Source organism: Elaeis guineensis, chromosome 8, assembly GCF_000442705.2.
Source record: "Elaeis guineensis isolate ETL-2024a chromosome 8, EG11, whole genome shotgun sequence".
Lineage (NCBI taxonomy): Eukaryota > Viridiplantae > Streptophyta > Magnoliopsida > Arecales > Arecaceae > Elaeis > Elaeis guineensis.
The window spans coordinates 4,943,001-4,962,859 of NC_026000.2; the positions used below are offsets into that span (position 1 = coordinate 4,943,001).

General features: G+C 37.4%; 1 protein-coding gene and 1 non-coding gene across 3 annotated transcripts; one reads left to right on the forward strand and one right to left on the reverse strand.

Moving 5' to 3' along the window:
- Positions 1-6,915: 6,915 nt before the first annotated feature.
- On the forward strand, positions 6,916-12,750 carry LOC105050672 (uncharacterized). The gene is made up of 8 exons (XR_012143162.1): positions 6,916-7,344; positions 8,836-8,916; positions 9,021-9,080; positions 11,712-11,755; positions 11,933-11,975; positions 12,088-12,159; positions 12,230-12,331; positions 12,445-12,750. It is a non-coding gene; the product is annotated as an uncharacterized protein (transcript).
- Positions 12,751-13,071: 321 nt separating this feature from the next.
- On the reverse strand, positions 13,072-19,452 carry LOC105050671 (uncharacterized). 2 transcript variants are annotated; one of them, XM_010930785.4, is made up of 6 exons: positions 19,278-19,452; positions 18,066-18,524; positions 17,350-17,495; positions 16,481-16,757; positions 14,825-15,097; positions 13,072-13,812 (listed from the first exon to the last, which is right to left on the reverse strand). In XM_010930785.4, exons 2-6 carry the CDS (start codon positions 18,372-18,374, stop codon positions 13,333-13,335), a joined length of 1,485 nt encoding a protein of 494 aa, XP_010929087.2. In that variant the 5' UTR covers positions 18,375-18,524; positions 19,278-19,452; the 3' UTR covers positions 13,072-13,332. The 2 variants fall into 2 exon arrangements, with proteins under 2 accessions (XP_010929087.2, XP_010929086.2); XM_010930784.4 differs by having other exon boundaries at positions 18,066-18,506; positions 19,278-19,451.
- Positions 19,453-19,859: the final 407 nt, after the last annotated feature.

Here is a 19,859-nt window from a genome sequence, read left to right on the forward strand (position 1 = left end):
AATGGTAACTTCGATAAAGAGCAAGAATTAATTATTATTAAGTCGGATATAGCGCATCTCAGCCCTTTAAAAATAAGGAACCTACTTCCATCAAACTGGCGTCCTTTCAGAACCTAGACAAGTTGGTGAGTAGCCGATATGGAATTTCCCATTTGTTTATTATATCCTATGGAAAGAAGAATCACCTCAAACGGTCTGCATGAAACCTAGATCACACCCTCTCCACTCTGCATGGAAAGAAGAATCTCTTGGTCTAGATTATTCGTCCTGCCTCGTAGTTATCCCTTCAAGTGTCCATTCTTGAAGCTATTCATACTCAGAAATGGAGAATCCAGTTTCCAGATTAGCATTTGGGACCAAGATATGATGTGATGCTGGGTAATTGATTTGGAAACGGGCTACTTTTAGTGGGATGGAGAGAGATTTGGGAAGATACATTGCACGTATACTTGATGATCTGAGCTTAATTATCTCCTCACATCATGCTCTTGTGTATCAATCCTCAAGGATCGATGGGGACAAACTAGTGTGCCCAACAGAGGTCAAGGCCCGGTCCTCTGCTAGCCTGAAACCTCAAGTCTCCTCATAACCTAGCCAGAAACTAGCTAAGGACCGGCACCACGCCTGGCTCAAGTAAAATTATTTGGAATAGGAAGCTAGGATAAGAAGGCTTGTTTCATTTAAACAGATTTTACTTTTTTTTTTTTTTTTAACTGGGATAAGGCAGATGCATTAGATGATCCAAGTAATACAAACATCCATAGCACAGCACGTAAATGTCAGCATACAACGACAGACACCGAGATATCCAGCCAATGACCATGCGTGAATCTCCCTCGAACCAAAGCCTGCAGCTGCTCCACAGCAAAAGCACAGACACCATCTCTTCTTTCCCAATCATTCATCCCAAAGCACAGACGCCGTCTCTTCTTTAGGAACATAACCGTCAGCAGCTGTCACGCCCCCGACTTGAGATTATGAATCGAGGGTCATGGCAACCGCCGCATACTCATAGAAAACTCTTCCCATGAGCATGCAAGGCATCTTATCATACTATCCTAAAACAACAGCGGAATAATTAGTCAACAATTTAAATCTAAAATATAACGACCTAAAATTTTTTTCTTTAATATCTCAATAAATTCAACAATGATTCATAGTCCTTACATCAAATTCAATAAGACTTTCAACCGAAAATAAAAGTATAGAGATTCTGCTTCTGATCACTCTTCCATTCATATCTTGTATCATCTTAATTTCTCAACATCTGTAAAAATAGTAAAATAAGAGGTAATGAGCTAGACAGCCCAGTAAGCAATGATCACTTCTTAACAGATTTCATCAGGCATTTAAGTAAATAATTATTTATAGAAAATAAGCATATAGAGTTCATCAATTCGAAATCAATTTCAATTATGCAATATAATTCATGCCAAATTCATTTCTTTTTCAAAAATTCAAGTTTCTTTCCAGATTTCAATTTCTTTTGTTCTTAAATTCTTTTCGTCAACCATGAGCTATGATCATATTTTTCCTGTGGCAGGGTTATAATACCGCATATCTGCTTGCGGTAGACTGCGAATCATCTGGTAGCCATGTCCTTTGGAACCGCTGGTCTCATTGGCGGTTTGTCGCTGGTCTCTCTGGTGACATGTCGCTGGTCTCGCTGGCGACATAAACCCTCAGGACAGTCAATTGCCAACGTATATGCTCCCATTGGCAGGGTCCTTTACATAGTCAGGTTATCAATTCATCATGTTTCTTATATCATAATTCTTCATAAATCATATTTCATATTCTAATTTCGATAATAAAATATATAATCATGTAGTATCGAAATCAATCAATGTAATACATCATGAAATCAATATGTTCAATCATGCTTCATCATAACATTTCAAATAAGATATTTTCATAACAAAATACCATTCATCCAATTCATGCATCATTTCACAAATCATGTCAGAAAAATATATTATAATTTGCCGATAAATCTAGAAAAAGTGAAACATTACTTACCTTGAACGCATTTCAATAAATCCACATAATTCTATAAATTTTCTTCCAAAAATTCTGTTCGTAGATCATATTGCGATATCCCATGGTCAAACATCCACAATCCTATACAGAATCAATTTCAATAATTAGAAAGAATACGAATACCATATTTCAACGGTTTAGACTGGGTCCGATCATCTAATTTTATTTAATCAAAATTTAATTAAGACCTAAACGATCCAAGGTTTGACTATCAGATCAAATCGGATTCGAAGTGATAGGACCAAGATTTCTTCATCGATTTCATAAAATCAAGTGGAGAGAGAAAATCAGAGGAGAGAGAATTCATAAGGTACAATTTGAATTGATCAGGTGACACAATCCAATATTACGATGGGTCCAATATCTCGATTGGTGAAATCAACGTGATCAAATCAAGTCATGACTAGATCGAAATCATGGATGATCAAATGTAAAGATTCATGGTCTGATTAAGATGGGTGCCAGTACGCTGTCTGACAATCATGGATCAGAGTTCTTCATTAGAATCAGAACAGGACTATTAAAAAAAATTTCTTCATTCACTAACCTTTTTAGAGAGAGAATCAATCAAGAGAGAGAATATTTTAGAGAGAAAAAATTTTAGAGAGAGAAAATTTTAGAGAGAGAAAACTCATCTTGAACTCCTCAGATGATATGATTCAACAAGTTCGATCGATCAGATCAAATCATGCTAAGATTATCATGTGGATAATTTAATAAAATTATAAAAATTAAAATATTAAAAATACCTAATCTGATCAAAGTGGATGTCGGTGTACCGTCCGACGATCACAGATCAAAAATTCATTACTAGGATCATTTAAATTCATCATCATTCTTCTCAAAATTTTAAAAAATCTTAGGAGAGAGAAATAATCTAGAGAGAGAATTTTAGAGAGAGAAAGTAGAGAGAGAAAGTCCAATTCTAGAAAGAGAAAATACTAATTCAAACTGAAGAGAGAGAGGAAAGAGAGAGAAACTTTCTTTCTCATATTTTATTTTTTATATCATTATTTATTAATTAATTTAATAATTTTTTTTCTTTTCTCTCTCTTTTTTTTTCTTTTTCTTCACAGAAGAGAGGAGAGAAAATTCTATTATTATTATTATATTATTATTATATTATTTTTTTCTTCTTTTCTCCCTTTTTTTTTCTTTTTCTTTTCTTTTTCTTTTCTTTTCCTTCTTTTTCTTTTCTTTTTCTTTTCTTTTCCTTCTTCTTCTTTCTTCTTCTTTTCTTTTCCCGTGGGCTTGTTTTTGACCGAAACAGGGGATCTTTGATCCCCTCATTGGTTGGCCGACCGACGGCGCAGCCGACGCAAGGATGGTCGGCGGCCGAAGGAGAGATGATCCGACGGCAAGAGGAGATCAAACCGGTGGTCGGCGGTGACCACCGGCGTCGGAATCAAAGGGAAACGGTCAAAAAATGAAGGTTACTTCCGCAACAAAATCCGGCGACTCCGGTCGCCGGCGAGCATGCACATCGGCACGGAAAGGAAGGGGGAGAAGAGAGGAAAGGGAGGAGGCTTACCTCTGTCACCGGCGAAGTTTTTCCGATGAGAAATTGGACGGCACAGTGACGGGTCTCCATGAGGAATTTCCGACGATTGCCGCCGTTTTATCCCGGGATTTCTCGATGAGAGGAGAGAGGAGGGTTCTCCTCCTTAAATAGAGCTGGAGGTAGCTCGTCTCCGACTCCGATTGGGAGCCGACGAGAGGAGGAAGAAGACTCCCTTCGGGAGTCTTCTCCTCTGTCTTTTTTTTTTTTTTTTTTTTTTTTATTTGTGGGCTTTGTTACATGGGTTGGAATTTTCACGCGGGTTGGGCCGTCACAGCAGCTATAACATCTACAAGTCATGACATCAAACAATTGCTTTACTTTGAAATATCGAGAAATTGCAACAGTAAATAGCACACCAAGCACCCAGATACAGTCCATACAAAAAAAATGCATTCCCCTGGGACTGCTAGATTTTTTTTTTTTTTCCTTTCTTCTTGTCTGAGTTCATCATCCAGCCACAGCCTTAATTTCACTCCTTTCACTCATGCCTTGATATTCCTGCCACGTGCAATGCAAGTGTCTGAACGTACCTTTGTTGACCTCCCAACAGGACAGAACCGTTACCTGTACATCAAAAACGCTTCAGCACACCTTTCTAAATCCAGCACATCAACTATAAAATTTAGAATACTAAAGTTTTGCTCTGATGGCATCAGTCCAAAAATAGAACAGTCATGAAATCAGACAGAATTATTTCACAGATGCATCTCACCCCTCACCTCTCTCCGAAATGATGCCAACATGGCATCATCAGATTCTTCAGAAGCATAGTCCCAGATGGAGCCAAACAGCTATATAGCACAGTTCACCTATGTTTGATCCGTCCAACGTGAATCTTTTCAGTATCAGATAGCTAATTAATGCCCACTTAAAACAACCTGAACTTAAGTCAAACTTTTACTTTCCTTCATAATTTAATCAAAATATAGGGGACTAGTACCATTCAATGATATTGTACAAATAATTCTATTTGATTTATAAAGAAGGCTCCTCAACAGTCAACACAGAAGTGAAGTATTGAGATTTACTTGGGTACCCATACTGCTGCACAGCATGATGCCAATAAGAATAACAAAACTGGAAAACCTTCAGAGAGTAAATCTGACTTGAGCATGCTAACGAATATGGTGAATATTTTTGAACAACGACCCATAACACTAAGAGCAACAGGATTCTGAAGAGACCTCAATATCCTTTTTGCGAGTGTCTTAGAATGGCACCAACCAAGTAACAGCAACAGGAATGCAAGCTTAAATAATGGAAACAAGCAAAATGACCAAACAAATAAAGATAAGTAACCATCTCATGGATTCAAAATGGTGAAATGTTCACCATGCTGCAATTATGATATTGTTCAAATCATGATGTATTGCACTTTACAACTTAGATCATTGGACTAAACATGTATATGACATTATAAATATTAAGGCATGAAATCACGACTTTGATCTTTTTGATTCCACCAACTCACACTACTAATACAAAGTACACAGGTCAACATGTTGGAGCTCAAATAGTAACTAACCTTTTCCAATTCATATATCCATGGCCCAAGATAGTTGGCTTAGAAGTCAACACACTTGGGACAAAAAAAATATTATGTCTATATGTTCGAATGACAATTGTTCACTCATATAGCTCTCTCCCAGAGCGCATGGTACTGGGGAGAAGGTTGCTGATTAGCCTGTTTCTACGAGTTTGTCTTCATCATTTTATGACCCGTAAGAGGCTAAGTACGATATAAAAAACACATGTAACAACCAAGTCTGTCAGCACTAAAAATGCCTACACTCCAGCACTTCCATTCTAAACATCACGCTCATTCCTTAGATGAACTCAAAACACAACTGCTGAATCCGGTGATGGGTTGTCCATTTTTCAGAAAGGATTTATTTGCAATGGTGCTTCAACAAAATTTAGTAAAACATATTAACCCATTTCTTCTGATGCAATTGGAAATCTACAAGTAAAACAACATCATGGAAGATCCACTGTTTCTATTTGTTGAGGACTAATACCACTCCATGATTGAGGACCAGAACCACACAATATGGAAATATGTATTGAGCAAGCTAATGAATATTGCGAATATTTTTTCAACAACAACCATAACAGAAAGAGCAATTGGATTCTGGAGAGGCCTTGTTATCCTGTTTGCAATCGTCATACATAGCATCAACCAAGTATATAGCAACTGGGAACGCAAGCTAAAATGAGAGAAACAAGCGAAATGATTTTTTTTTTCTTTTTTTTTTTGAAAAAAAAAGAAGATACGTAGTCTGTGTTGCAGAGCCAAAACGATGCAATATTCACCATGCAGCAATTATGATATTGCTCAAATCATGATTCAGATAATTTGACCAAATCTGTATGACGTACATATTGTAACTAGCAATGTATGCAATCAGAACTGTGATCTTTTTGATTCTGCTGATCCCAGAACACCTGCAAAGCACACAGGTCAAGATGCTGTGATCTCCAATGGTTATCAATCTTTTCCTATTTAGATATTTATGCCCCAAGATACTTGGCCTGGAAGTCATGACTTACAAACATAAAATTACTTTCTTCATGCACTTGAATTACTACTGTCCAGTCCTATATAACTCTCCCTCCCATTGCGTGGCACTGAGGAGAGGTTCCTGGCCAACCTATTTCCATAAGTTTGTTTTCATCAGTTTATGAAACCATGAGAGAGGCTAGTCATACAAAATAAGACAAGCAACTAAAAATTTTTAAAAAATTATTAGCTTCCTGCTCGAGGTAAATTCAAGAGGCTATTCTCCAACAATTAATGGAAAATTGAAAATTGATGAGAAGAATCTGTATAGATTTTATTAATTTAAAACGAATTTGTGATGGATTGACAAAAGAGATATCAAGTGATGCAAAGCATGGCACACAAATGTGTGAATCAAGACTTCACAAGTACTCATGTCCCATGGATGTGCAGGGAAGGCTTCACAAATCAACTAGAGTATCACTTGGCTGCGCATATCAGCAACTTAATTTCTAAGTACCAAAACACACACAAGTAACTTTATATCCCAAATTTTGAATGCAGAAAGTACATAGTCCATGAAGGTGGCATGTTAAGTCACTAGATAGTCTAGATTTGGAATGTCTTACCAAAAAAAAAAAAAGGATTTGGAATGCGGGAAATTTTTTGTGATTAAAAGAGGGTTTTATGATTCAAACAAAAAAAAAAAAAAAAAAAGGCTTTACGAATAATTTTTATCTTATTTTATTCAGATTGTGGCCTCTATTGGAGATTTTAAAAATAATTATAAATTAAGTCAGGGAACAATAAATAATTTTCTCCTCAACGTGCGGAGTGAGAGAAGGGACCCCGTTCCTCCTTGTTTTGCTCTCCAAGATGACACCTTTAAATCTTCGACTCCTCTGCCTTCCTTCCACTTCTCTGCCCCAGTTCTACCCTCGTCGCATCCCTCTCTCCCTCCCCGAAACCCCCAAGAACCTTTTCGGGCGCAATGCCTCCTCGTCTTTTTCCGCCCTCTCCCCGTTCCAAATCTCCTTCCCTGGATTCCAACCTAGGGTTTCCATCAGCGGAGCCGAGAAGCATGCCCAGAAAGAGGAGGAAGATAGGGTGGGATTTCGGTGGAATACGAGGATTTGGGTGCCGAGGGAGAAATCTTTGCGAAAACTCTAAGGCTAGTGGAGTGCGCCATGTTCGCGTCCATCTCCGGTCTGGCTATTTCTTGAGCAACTCCCTTGCCATCGAGGTCAGCTATCTCTTTCTCCTATCCTTCTCACCGTCTCGGCAATAGAAATCGTGTCGACTCCTGACCGCTTGTGTTTTTTCTTATAGTTTTGGTGCAAAAGTTGCAATCTTTGTTGATTTCGTGGCATATAAGTAGGATTAGAATGTTTTCTTTCTTTCCGTGTAACACTAAAAACGCCCCGGGCCTATTTCCTGGGGAATTTCCTTGCCAGCGACGTCAGCTGTCCCTATTTCCCACCGTTCTCAGCGTCTCCGTAATATAGATTTTCTTGAAGTGAGATTATCTTGTGTCTGTTTTCTTAATTTTGGTGCGAAAGTTCCAATCACTGTTGATTTTTTTTGCATATGAGTAAGGATAAGACGGGTTTTCTTTTTCTCTATATAACTATTGCTGTTTTTTTTTTTTTTTTTAATATGTATATATATAATTATTGCTGTTTAAAAGCCCGTGAGGAAGCTATCAACGCGAGTTTTTTTCCAAATGGCTGGGAAGAAGAATCATTAAATTATGTACATGCTTCAGCTGATGATGGACCACTCCAAAAAAAAAAAATGCTGACATATGAAAGCCGTTGTGGAAAATTAGACAGCAACCATTGTGGTAATGTCTTAGCAGAGCCCCCTATTTAGGCTTCCTTGTAGAATGTTTCAGCCTTACAGTTCAATTCATATTAACAGTATAGGCATACATTCAAGAACTATAGGGGTATTTATAAGTTTAGGAACAGGATGGTAGGGTGTTTTGGCATCCTGTTTTCTGTTACATGACAAGATTTTCGTTGGTATATAAGGTTAAGTTCACAGTTTGCTTTCTTTTAACGTTTGGATTCAAATGTCAGCTATAGGTTTCCATGTGTCGATCAGGATGATCCAGTTTTCTACTAGCTGAGAGAAGTATGTTTGTCATTTAATGGTGCATTCACATTGCATTAGATGAGTATGACTACCATGCAAAACAAATTAGTTTTTTTTGTCCAATAATAGTGCAATGACAGTATTCTACTGAATATTTTATGGGAGAATTGATGGATTATTCTTTTTGTTTTTTTGCAACTTAAACTTTGTGGTTTCAGCATTATTAAAATGAGTGTCCAGAAGTTCCACTGGTAGCTAGGACTTCTATATATTTACTCTATTTATTACTGAACCCATTTCATATTGTTTGGTCAATGAAAATGATTTTCATGATATTTCCTAATGGCCTAGCTACATTTTAACTTTATTTGGCCAGTCCTCTTCTGTTCCTTTTCCAATGTTATTCGTAAGATTGATCATTCCTCTAGGAGCATTTTCTGAAGCTTTTACTAATCGGGCACTATGTTCTTATGTTCGGGCTTTTACTCAAATACCTTGAACAAGATAATTGAGACTTATCTACCTAGATAGATAGGTGGATAGAAACATTTATGCATGACTTTATATATGCATGTGGATGACATTTTAACAGTTGTTATGGCAATGTAACTATTGTGATGGATTTTGATGACTACAGAATTACTTTGGTTGTTTCTTCGCATTGCCAATAGTGATCTCTTCAATCAGATGGGGCATGGCAGCTGGTAGAAAAACCATGGTTCGTCTGTACCTAGATAACTACTTGAAATCTGGTGCATTTTTTGATTGGAATAACTACTGATGTTGCTGAATATTTTCTTTTTATTCTTTATTTTATTCTAGGTGGCTACTTCTATGCTATTGCTCACCTTGGCTGGTCCAGTGAAGGCATCTACATATCTGGTGCCAATTCTAAAACTATGTAGTATTGAAATCTCAATCTGTCTTGATTAATATTTTATCTCCAAGAACTTGTTTGTATCAGCCTGCTATACATGAGCTGCTGTCTTGTTGTATACCCTAGGCAGTAATTGGTTAGAGATCTATACATCTTTATCTAACTTAGCATAATGATTATTATCTGTGTCTGCTATATTCATTTTAAGAAAACTGGTACTTTCAGCATTGATATAGCAGTAATTTCAGCATAATTATAGAATTTTCAAGTTCTTCAAGAACCTGGTTTCAAAAGGCCCTTTGTTATATTCTCATGGAACCTTGGAAGCAACTGAGCTGCATCTGTGTGTATAACCAACTTATATATGTTCGAGGGTCAGATGTATGCAGCCTTACCCCTGCATGCGAAGAGGCCATTTCCATGATTCAATCCTGTGACCTCCAGATCATGGTGGAGCAATTTTGCCAATGCTTCAAGGCTCACACTCTTTTAACAACTTGCAATTGTTTAAGTTATGTCTACCTTGGACCTATTTGTCAAAGGCACTTTTTGTATGTTCTCTTCTGTTCTCTTCTAACTTTGCATTATTTGCTTTCAAAAGAAAATTTGCCTTTACCTTTCAGTGATTCAAGAAGTCTTGGTTACTTCATACGTTACTTCTTGTCCCTATTTAATTCAATTTATGCATGTCCTCCTTATTCTAGGATTCTAGCTGAGAGTAATTAAAATATTTCCACTATAATCTGGTTTAGATTTCTTAAGATATCCAAAGGAATAAAGTTGCTGCTTCTTAGGGCTTAACATCCTGCTGAGCCGGGAGATCAATGGGGAACAGAGTTCAGAAGGGGGAAGTGGGAGGTAGTGGGAGAAGAGAGAGGGAGATCGAGGCAGTCACAGGACCAATCCTGACAGGATTAAAAGAAGATCTCTCAAGGTCCTTCAAAAAAAAAAACAAAGAAAAAAAAAAAGAAATTCAGTGTGAATCGGGAGCTGCGACCCCCTGCCCTCTCCCTCTCCCACTCTCACTCCCTCTTTTCCCCTCCTGTGCTTTCTTCCCCACCAATCCCACTAGATCTGGCGGGATCTTCCCAAACAGGTCTTTCATGTGAACATCATTCCTGCTGGATTCTTCTCTTGGGATGTTATTTGCACTGAGAAGATAACATAGAGCTACTGAATGAGATGCTTTCTTTCGCAAGGCTAATATTTATGCACTTGAGTTGGTATTATTTTTGAAAGAATGAAGATATTGTAGAAGAAAGATACAAGGACAGATTACTGCAATGACTCTGTCAAATTTGTGTTTGATTTGTGTTGTGTTAAATATGTTAGACAATTAATGGATATGGCTTGCTGGTTAAGTTTATAGTTAAGGATAATCAGCTTCTGTTAATTGTTAAACTCAAACAAACCCACAGCATTGTACTTTGGTCTTAAGAAAAAAAAATGCAAGTAGAATTTTCTTACGCACTATGATGCAATCATGGACTGATGGATCATGTGATGATTTTGTTGCAAAAATTTAACATTCCTTATTTAAATTCCAGGATGATATATCAAATGTTGTGGATGCACATTTGAACAATAAGCCTTAGTTCCTCCATATTTTCTTTTCTGGAATAACTTCCAGCCCATGTGAATTCTCATCCTTAACTCCAAACCAGTGACTCTTTTTCTCCCCTTTTCTTGCCAATTTCTCGATTTTTCATCAACACTCTACTTTGTTTACAATCTTATGTTGATTAAATCTTCTGCTTTTTAATTTATAACAGTTTTTTTAATGGTTTTCAGTCCTATAATTGTGTCATCAAACTAAAGTTCTCTGCGTCTCTGCATATTCCATTAACTTTGACAGTAATTAACAACTTTTGGATGATTGCTTAGTTCAATCTGACATCTAATGATCAGAACTTTATTTTCTTTTCTGTTGTTAGCATCCTTTAACCATGAGGACCATACTTTTCTACGTTTCTGGCATGCTTCAGAAATTTATGCGGACTCTTACACAAGTTTCAAATAATTCATGCAATATTACATTTGCCTGGATGACTTAACGACACCTGAAGTGTCACTTAGGTGGATTCGCTTATAAAAATTAAAATGAAGTGATGATTGTTTACTATTTTTTTGCACCAGTCTTGGGTTTGCAGTTGAGATGACCCCGTTCACTAAGTTCTGTATTTAAAGCTGTAATAACACTGTGAAGCAAAACTTGTTTCTATTTTTAAGATCAACAATATGACATGATTACTGGATGAAGCAGATAATACGCTGAACCTGACTTGATACATCATTTGTTAAGATTTGTTTGGTACAGGTGTTAGACAATCTACACCAGAGAATAATCATACACCAAATAGGCGCCCTGTGAAGGTTGCTTTAAGGAGCATTTGCAATCAATAAACCACACATGCCACATGAAACAAGCTATCTTACTGTTTCAACTGCCACATTTGAACATCCTGGACCTTAAGCTGACTTGATTTTATACAACAATGATCATTTTATGCTTGCAAAAACCAGCTGCAATATATTTTAGCTGACGGTCCAACAATATTTCTTTTGAAACTACGTAAAAGTGTAAGAGCAGAAGTTATCAGTGCATTTTATTTCCATGCCTTCTTCTTTATCTGCAGCTTATGCATGGAGTAGTTGGTCTGGCCATGGGTTCTCTATGGAGGTATGAAATATGGTGTTTATATGTCCTCTCCCTTTATTAGTTACAATTTTATGAAATCAGAAGACATATACAGCTTTCTGTAAGTCCATCATTTGCAACCCAGATCAGAGTTTTGAATGTGCTTAGCTATAATCTGGAAGATGAGTGAATTATATTACTCTTTCATTGTGTTTTCAGGCTGCGGATAAATTGGGGTGTTTCAATAGTCCTGTGCACAGTAGTAATGCCTGTCTCCCTGTTTCATTTTATTAAACCCTTTTTTGACTTTGATTTTCCAAGTAGGCATCATATATACATATGCATATATTTCTGAAGAGAACCTTAACGTGCAGGTTCGTGCAACAGGAGCTATTGGATATGTGTTACTATCCTCATTCTTGATAAGAGAGAACATACTTGACTTGGTAATCCCTGAAACATACAAGTCTTTGCTAAAATCTTGGTATGTTATTTTTATTATCTATTGGCCTGCAGATCACAATCAACCTTCATGCTTCGCTCACCTATATGCTTATGGCTATGGGAGTAAATACAGTTCCATCAATGGATGCCATATATGCTATATTTGGGAGCCTGGTAACTTTAAAAATATCTATTAGTCTCGCAGTTGGTTCATCACATGAATTTTCTGGAGCTTCTCATGCAGAGATTATTAATTATTTGTTTGTTTTCGGCTTGTCTTAAAACAGCTGCTACTCAACTGTGGATTCTTTGTTTTCTTGCTGCACATTCTGTATGCGGTATTCATTGCTAAACTTGGAATGAAGGCTTCACTGATACTTCCAGAATGGCTTGAGAAGGCGATCTGATGCCTTGATAAGAAGCTCCATTAGCATCAGCACAAATCTCATAAATTCTTCTGGGTCTCAGTGTCATACATTTCATTGCCACTGGTTCCATTCTGTTGTAAAACTAACATCACCATTTTATTCATTGACGCCGCACGTGCTTTTTACCGTGGAATATAAGTTGAAGAAAGCATGGTTATAGAAGAATTTATGTAAGATTCATTTGGTTGTGGCTCTCTAACTCTCTTCCATTCCTGATCCGTGACTGATCTTCACAAGCATTTCTCCTGAAGCAAATTTCCTTCCTAACAGTGCTATTTTGTTGGTTTTAACCTCTATGAAAATAAATTCAAAACCTTGTGTTTTCTTTTTTGGGGTGAGGACAACTTTATTGTGGTTAGGTTTTACTTTGTAATAGATAGAAACAGCAGACTTACCTCAAACTTATGTTTCAGTCACTTAAGAAGTTATATGGATATCTGCATGTCATAGTTTATTGCATCATTTGGGGTTAACACGTATAAAAGATGACAAAAATTCATCTGACCATTTGAGTTAAGATAGCGTCATCTCTGTTTCAGTCACCTAAGAAGTTATATGGATATCTGCATGTCATAGTTTATTGCATCATTTGGGGGTTAACACGTATACAAGATGACGAAAATTCATCTGACCATTTGAGTTAAGATAGCCTCATCTTCCCTTCATTATTGTTTGGCCGACGCTGAGATAACTGAAACCCGGCATTTAACACAGCAGGATTTCCAAATCTCTGCGTCTGTCACATTACTAGTCATTCTTTAGCCTGAGGAATTCCTTTATCACGCCCATCATCTCGCTTCCAGGGAACCTTCCAAGGCAACCCCTTGCAGCTGCAATCTCACTGAACTCAGAGACTGAATCACCACCAAAGGCTCTGCGTCCATCACTTCTGCTATTGAACATTTCTATTTCTTCCCTTAAATCTTCACCAGCCTTGACTGAAGGAAGTGGGAAAGTTTCAAGGGGAGTTCGGAGCACATTTGCCTCCTCTACAACGCTGACGAAGTCCTTCAGCCGGCATAATGCAAATGGGACAGGTTCGAAGCTATGATCACCGTACTCCACTGGAGTGGAATGATCTCCAGTGACACACAGGTAATACTGGAAGTTCCCAGATTTTTCAGCCTCCCAGAGGAATCTTGTCAGCTGACCAATGGCCCGGTCTACTGCTTCCAATGCTCGGACTTTCAATATACTTGCCTTGTCATGACCAGCATCGTCTATTGCCTACAACAACAACAACATTACATGAGAACTGTGATATTTTCCAGCAAATGGACTGTGAAGCTCAAAGCAAAGATGTAATAGAAGGCATTGCTGCCAACATCAAGAGTTGAAAATTTTAAGAATGTAAAATAATTCATGATGGCTAAAATAAGAAACAGGTCTCAGAAGCGAAGTACTGAAAACTGCCAAACACTGGGTCTGGGGATAACACACACGCGCACACAAATAAAATAAAATTAAAATAAAAAATAAAAAAATTCATATAAATAAGCAAGAGAATGCTACAAGAGCCCCTGACAAGGCAGAGCATAGTTCTTACACAGATTTCTTAGTTTCCCATCACCGACTTCTGTCCCCTTCAAAAGAGAGATCCACTATCTTATTACTTCTTCAACCATAACCATAACCAGTCTTTTTCCTACTTCTAGCGTCTCAGTTTTAGGTATGCTTCTTCAGCATATGAAATAAGGGCTACATCCTCTGTCAAGGCATTTTGTCTCTCCAACCAATCTCATCAACATCTCACCCTTTCCTGTATTCCTTCAACATAAATCTGGGACTCTATTTACTGAAGCATCCTTAACCGCACATTTTTTCTGGCAGAATATGGCTTTGCCTAACATCTTTTTTTTTTTTTCCGCTGCTGGATTGTCCTCTGCACACAATAATGGATAAAAAACAAACAGAAACACCAAATGCTATAAATACAAGAATAGGTTTCAGTAAAAGGGACCCTAAAAATTCATTATCAGAAAAAAAAAAAAAAAGCTAGAGATCTCAGTCCAGCTGCCTGTACTTGAAATTTTGTCTGCTACATTTTAAGATTTAGTTCATTGTTGTATGGGGAAGATCCCTATTGACATAAACAATGATAGTTCAGTGGAGCAGAGTATACAATTTTTCAATTTTTTCAGAAGGAAAGATGGGGGAAAGTTTGCAACATGTGTTAGAGACATCTTAATGCATCAACTTGTTGGGACAAACCAGAAAAAGAAGGCATGGCAGTTCGTACCTTGATGTGGAGGAACCCGAAGTCGTATCCATCTGGTCGGCCTGGTTTATGTTCATCTTCCCCAGGTACAAAAACAGATGGGGTTGGCTTTAGTGGTGCAGAAAGTGCCTTTGCTATAGCTGTAGCTTTGGAGGTCAGCAGAGTTCGATAATCTCCAGTTGCTCCAGGGGCTTCAAGGATATCGATACCCAATGATAGACCCAACCCTGCTATAATCTTGGTGGGAGCTACCATGCATGGTGATAACCCATGCTGCTTCTCAAAAGCAGGAACCTGATATCCAGGTCATGAAAGGATCTTTTACGAATGTGTGATGCACAAAATTGCGATAAACAAAATCAGACATTTACCTGTTGAATGCATTCTCTAACAAGCTGAATCCTCAAACAGTTGTCCCATTTTCAAAATCTAAATTTCGAAAATAAAAACTGAAAACAAAAAGCATGGTCCATCTTGAGGGAAATTATAGAGTGCTACTTGAATGCTGAGAAACTAAAGGTTGTGAAAAGAAGATGAGACTAGCAGTTTAGTTATGCCTAAATGGACAAATTAACATGTTACACTTAAATCTCCATTTACTTTTTCATATCAGTTTCACAACACCCAAACAAGGTTTAATTATTTAAGGGATACCTTCCCAATGTGGGAGCTAAGATGAATTTTGGTCAAGCCTGCGGAAATACAAATTTGACAGTGTTGGTAGTTTTGGCAGCCTTGCTTTACTTTGAAATTTCAATTAAAAAAATTGGAAAAACTTTAAATAATAATATAAAAAAAAAAGTATCTTTCACAACCTCTCTCTTTTTTTATTCTTTCTGGCTCTCTCTTTACCCTTTTTACTTCTCTGTTTGCTTAATAATGTAACTAAAATGACCATGTATCAAAGCGCCTCTTCTATTGCATCTATAGGAAGTGCAGATAAGCGTAACGTACATGAGGAATCAGGAGTCATATAAGTTTCAACGTTCAAAAAATGTCAACCTTCCTCTAATGAGGCATTAAGTAAAGTCAAGGCTGAAATTCAAAGGAAATATGCTTGAAAAGTTGCATATCTTTTACTGCTTTCAAAATAATGATATGGACATATTATTCTATACTTCAAAGTGCCATTTTTCCAAGGATTATATAATATGGACCAAGTATTAAAGTATCAGAATGTGTAGTTACCCATACCAGTACCTCATCAATACAGTATGGACTGGTACAATACAGTACCATACTAAAAACACAGTATGTTTTTGTCAGGACAGCAAAAAATGGAAACCATGTGTTGATATGGTACTGGTGCATCCATGTTCTGGTATTGATACCTTGTTGGTATGACCCGGTATGGCCAGGTACGCACCAGTATCTAAATCCTTGAGAGCAAACTGCAACCAAATTGCTCAGAAAAATATGCAGGGGCAGGATGGAACTGATATAAACCACAGGACTTTGGCATCATGATTATTGGATCAAACTCATCTGTGTCATTGTAGAATAGGAACTACAGGGAGTCTAGTAAAGTCCTGACATGCATATAGGGTTACAATATGTGCAACATTTCCAAGTGCATGAAGCACCTAAATTCAAAGATTAGTGTTCCTATATTACTATGCACAAAACTCTAAAGAACAACTGCAAATATACCATATTGATCATTTTAACTGAACTGACCTCAATTCGAATGCCACAACCTCGCAAGAGAACAACATTTGCAATATTTTTCCCTTCCGCAGCCCGTTTTGCATTCAAAGGATGAGATACCAGAATTTGTGACATTTCTTTAGAAAGTTCATTGACCACTGCTGCTGTGTTCTTTGCTTCCTCTGTATCTTCCAGAGCTTCTGCTTTCAGAAGTAATCGATTGTCTTTTAATGGGTCAGTCCCAGAAATATTTCCACTCAACTTTGGACCCTTAACAACTACCCCACATCTATGCTCAGTGGCATATCTGTAGATGGTTATGCAGTATTATTAGTAGCCTTCTAATCTCACAAAAAAGTACCTCTCTATTGTCATTCCAAGAGTCATTGAATTTTCATGGGAAAATCATAAACAGCTTGAAAAACTCAAAGCCAGAATAGATCATGTCTGTTACATGCTTAATAATTAGCTCAATTTATGAAATTACTAACTAAACATAGTTTAACAGATCCTTTTGGATTACATTTGGAGCATTTGACTGCATGAAAATTGCCTTATTTTCTGACTATAAAGGGACTGAAGGAACTTGACCAATCAAATAAGCGGAAGCTAAAAAACTTTGCTAGTGGAAACAATCATTCTTCAATTAGATAGCAGCAGAAATTACAACAAATGAAGAATGGACACCATATTCCCACACTATTCTATTGTCTGATTATTCAGGGTACCACTAACATCAGAGCATATAAGAAGGTACTTTCTTCTAGATGAGACAGAGAAAAAATTGCAATGTTTACTAAGAATGATCAAGATTTGACTTTGAAGAAAAAGGTGCAGAATAGTTACCAAATTGGCTAACATGTGATTTCATGGAACAGCTATTTTTATGTACTACTTACTTGACTCTCACTTCATATTCAGGAAAAGATGGGAGCTTCATTCCATCCAAAGCTGCACAAAGAATTGGACCCTCTTCCTCAAAATGCCGATCAGCTCTCCTGCTGGTCACAATTCCAGTGTTCTCGTCCATGGTAGCAAAATTTGACTGAAGAACAAAACGTAGATTTATATTCTAAGGTGAGTACACATAAAATTCATCCCTACAAATTTTCAAATATATGCCCATGCGTATGTGCATGGTAATAGCATTATTACATGATCATTTTACAGTTTCCTTCCTATGTATGTTACACCTTACAGCTATTGTTGTAGACAGGCAGTCATTCCACATTCTTCTTTTGGGGTATCGGTTTAATCCTGTGGATACAGCTTTTAATCCAAATTGAACCACTACTACCTGAACCAAGCAATTAGATAAACATCAATTCAAATCCTAACTTTAACATTTGGTTCCTCGTTTTTAGCAATGCATTACAATGATTTCCTTCCATATCCTTGTGAATCACAAAATGAATACTGAAGTTTATATTTATGTTATATGTGTCTGCAGCACATGGCCGATTTGTTAGTTTGATGGCTTCAGAAATTACACAATTAAGCTAGCTCTATGCCATTTGCCATCTCAATCAATAGCACAGTGAATATTCATTCTCACAAACTTCATGGGGACATTATATATCTTAGGATGCTTGCATACAAGGAACAAATGTCTCACCTTGAAAGCGATATCTCCTGGCGACATGGCCAATCCAGCACCCATTGACTCAAATGCCCCACGACCTCGATAATAGATTCTCGGATCATAACCCAATATAGAAAGGTGTGCAGTGTCACTCCCACACGCCAGGCCCGCCTCCACAGGATCCATGAGCCCATTAACTCCAGCAGAGGCAATTGCATCCAAATTGAGGGTCTTTGCAACTTGAAGAGGTGTCTGGTATTGAAACCTTGGCAGAGATACATCACCTAACCCATCAATTAGTACAAATGCGAGCCTTTTCTTGATATTCTTGCCCATTTCCATGATCTCAGTCTTCTTCTCCCTTCTTTTAACTTGTTTTTGGCTGGAATAGAATGATTTCCTTCCGCACAACTGTCAGAACTTTGCTGACTACACCCTCTACTTAAAGAACCAAACTTTAAGCAGTAAAAATTCCTGCAACCAAGAATAGAACTGAAGTGGAAATATAAAAACACAAGCAATGGAGATATGTTGTTCCCAGTAACAATATTAAAAAAGAAAAATTCTACTTTGCTTTGAGTTTCTGAGCCTCTAACCCGACTGATCTTCAGGAAGGTTTCAAGATTACACTTGAAGATGTCATCGATGAGAACTATCCAAAATAAGAAGAAAGAAATGATGATACAATTCTTTTTAGCACCATTAGGTAAGACTCTTCGTGAGAAATTGCTTTTTTTTCCTCCGTAAATGGACAATTAAAAAGGCATCAACAAAATGGAAAACTCATCCACAAGATCCATTAACGGCATCAAGATGCACAAACGCTTCTTAGTTTTCAAATACTCACAGATACCTTCAATCTATTGTTCTGAAGAAATCATTACGCAAGACCAACCAAAAGTCCATTAAATTCCACTCAGAAAAGATATCCCTCATTAAAATAAGAACAGGAATGTTCTTCTCCCTGATTAGTTCTCTAATTGCCATCTTTTCAAAGGAATGGTAAATCTGGAGAATAGAATTCTCCCAACCCATTTTCCACATCTTCTTCTTCTTTCCTAATTTCACCATTATGATTCGACAAGAAGTTTCAGTGAAGAGATCCATACAAACCCTAGAAGCAAAAGATAGCAAATAAACAAATAAATCGAACATACTCGGCAGTCCTTACTATCTTAAAATATTAAAAAAAAAAAAAAAAACCGGAAGATCAAACATTTTAAAACAATAAGCGAAACAGCTTACCTCCAAAAACTTTGATCTTTTTCCGCGTTGCCCAAAATTTGCAAATTTTAATCTCCTACAAGTTATTTTGCGGCTCGGCGAGGGAAGAGGTCCAGAGGGTGAAGCTATGCGTCGATTTTATTTTATTTTATTTTATTTTCCCTTCGCTTTGCGTTGTCGGCCACGTTTCACGAATCGTGCTTTATGCTCCATGGTTCCAGACGGCGGACGCGTGTTACCTCGCATATATCGGCTTTCGTTTTTTTCCCCAGACAACAGAAAGGAAAAAAATTATTCGGTAAAACCAAAAGTAAAAAAATTCAAAACGAGTATATTTTTCTCTTCCCCTAAGAATCATCTCTATATGTCGGATTGGGTTCTCTAGTGTGGCTGAGTAAAGCTTCGTGTCGGGTCATGGCCCGACCCATTGATGTTTTTTGTTGGGCTTGTAATGATAGCTGGTTCCATGTGGGTTTCTCTGGTTTAACATTTATGGAGCCTTTGTTTCTTTTGACAGGCCAGAGAGCCGTCGTGTACAATCATATTGGAGGGAGATTTGAAGATAGTGGCGATATTGGTTAATGGTCTTCACAACATCCGGTA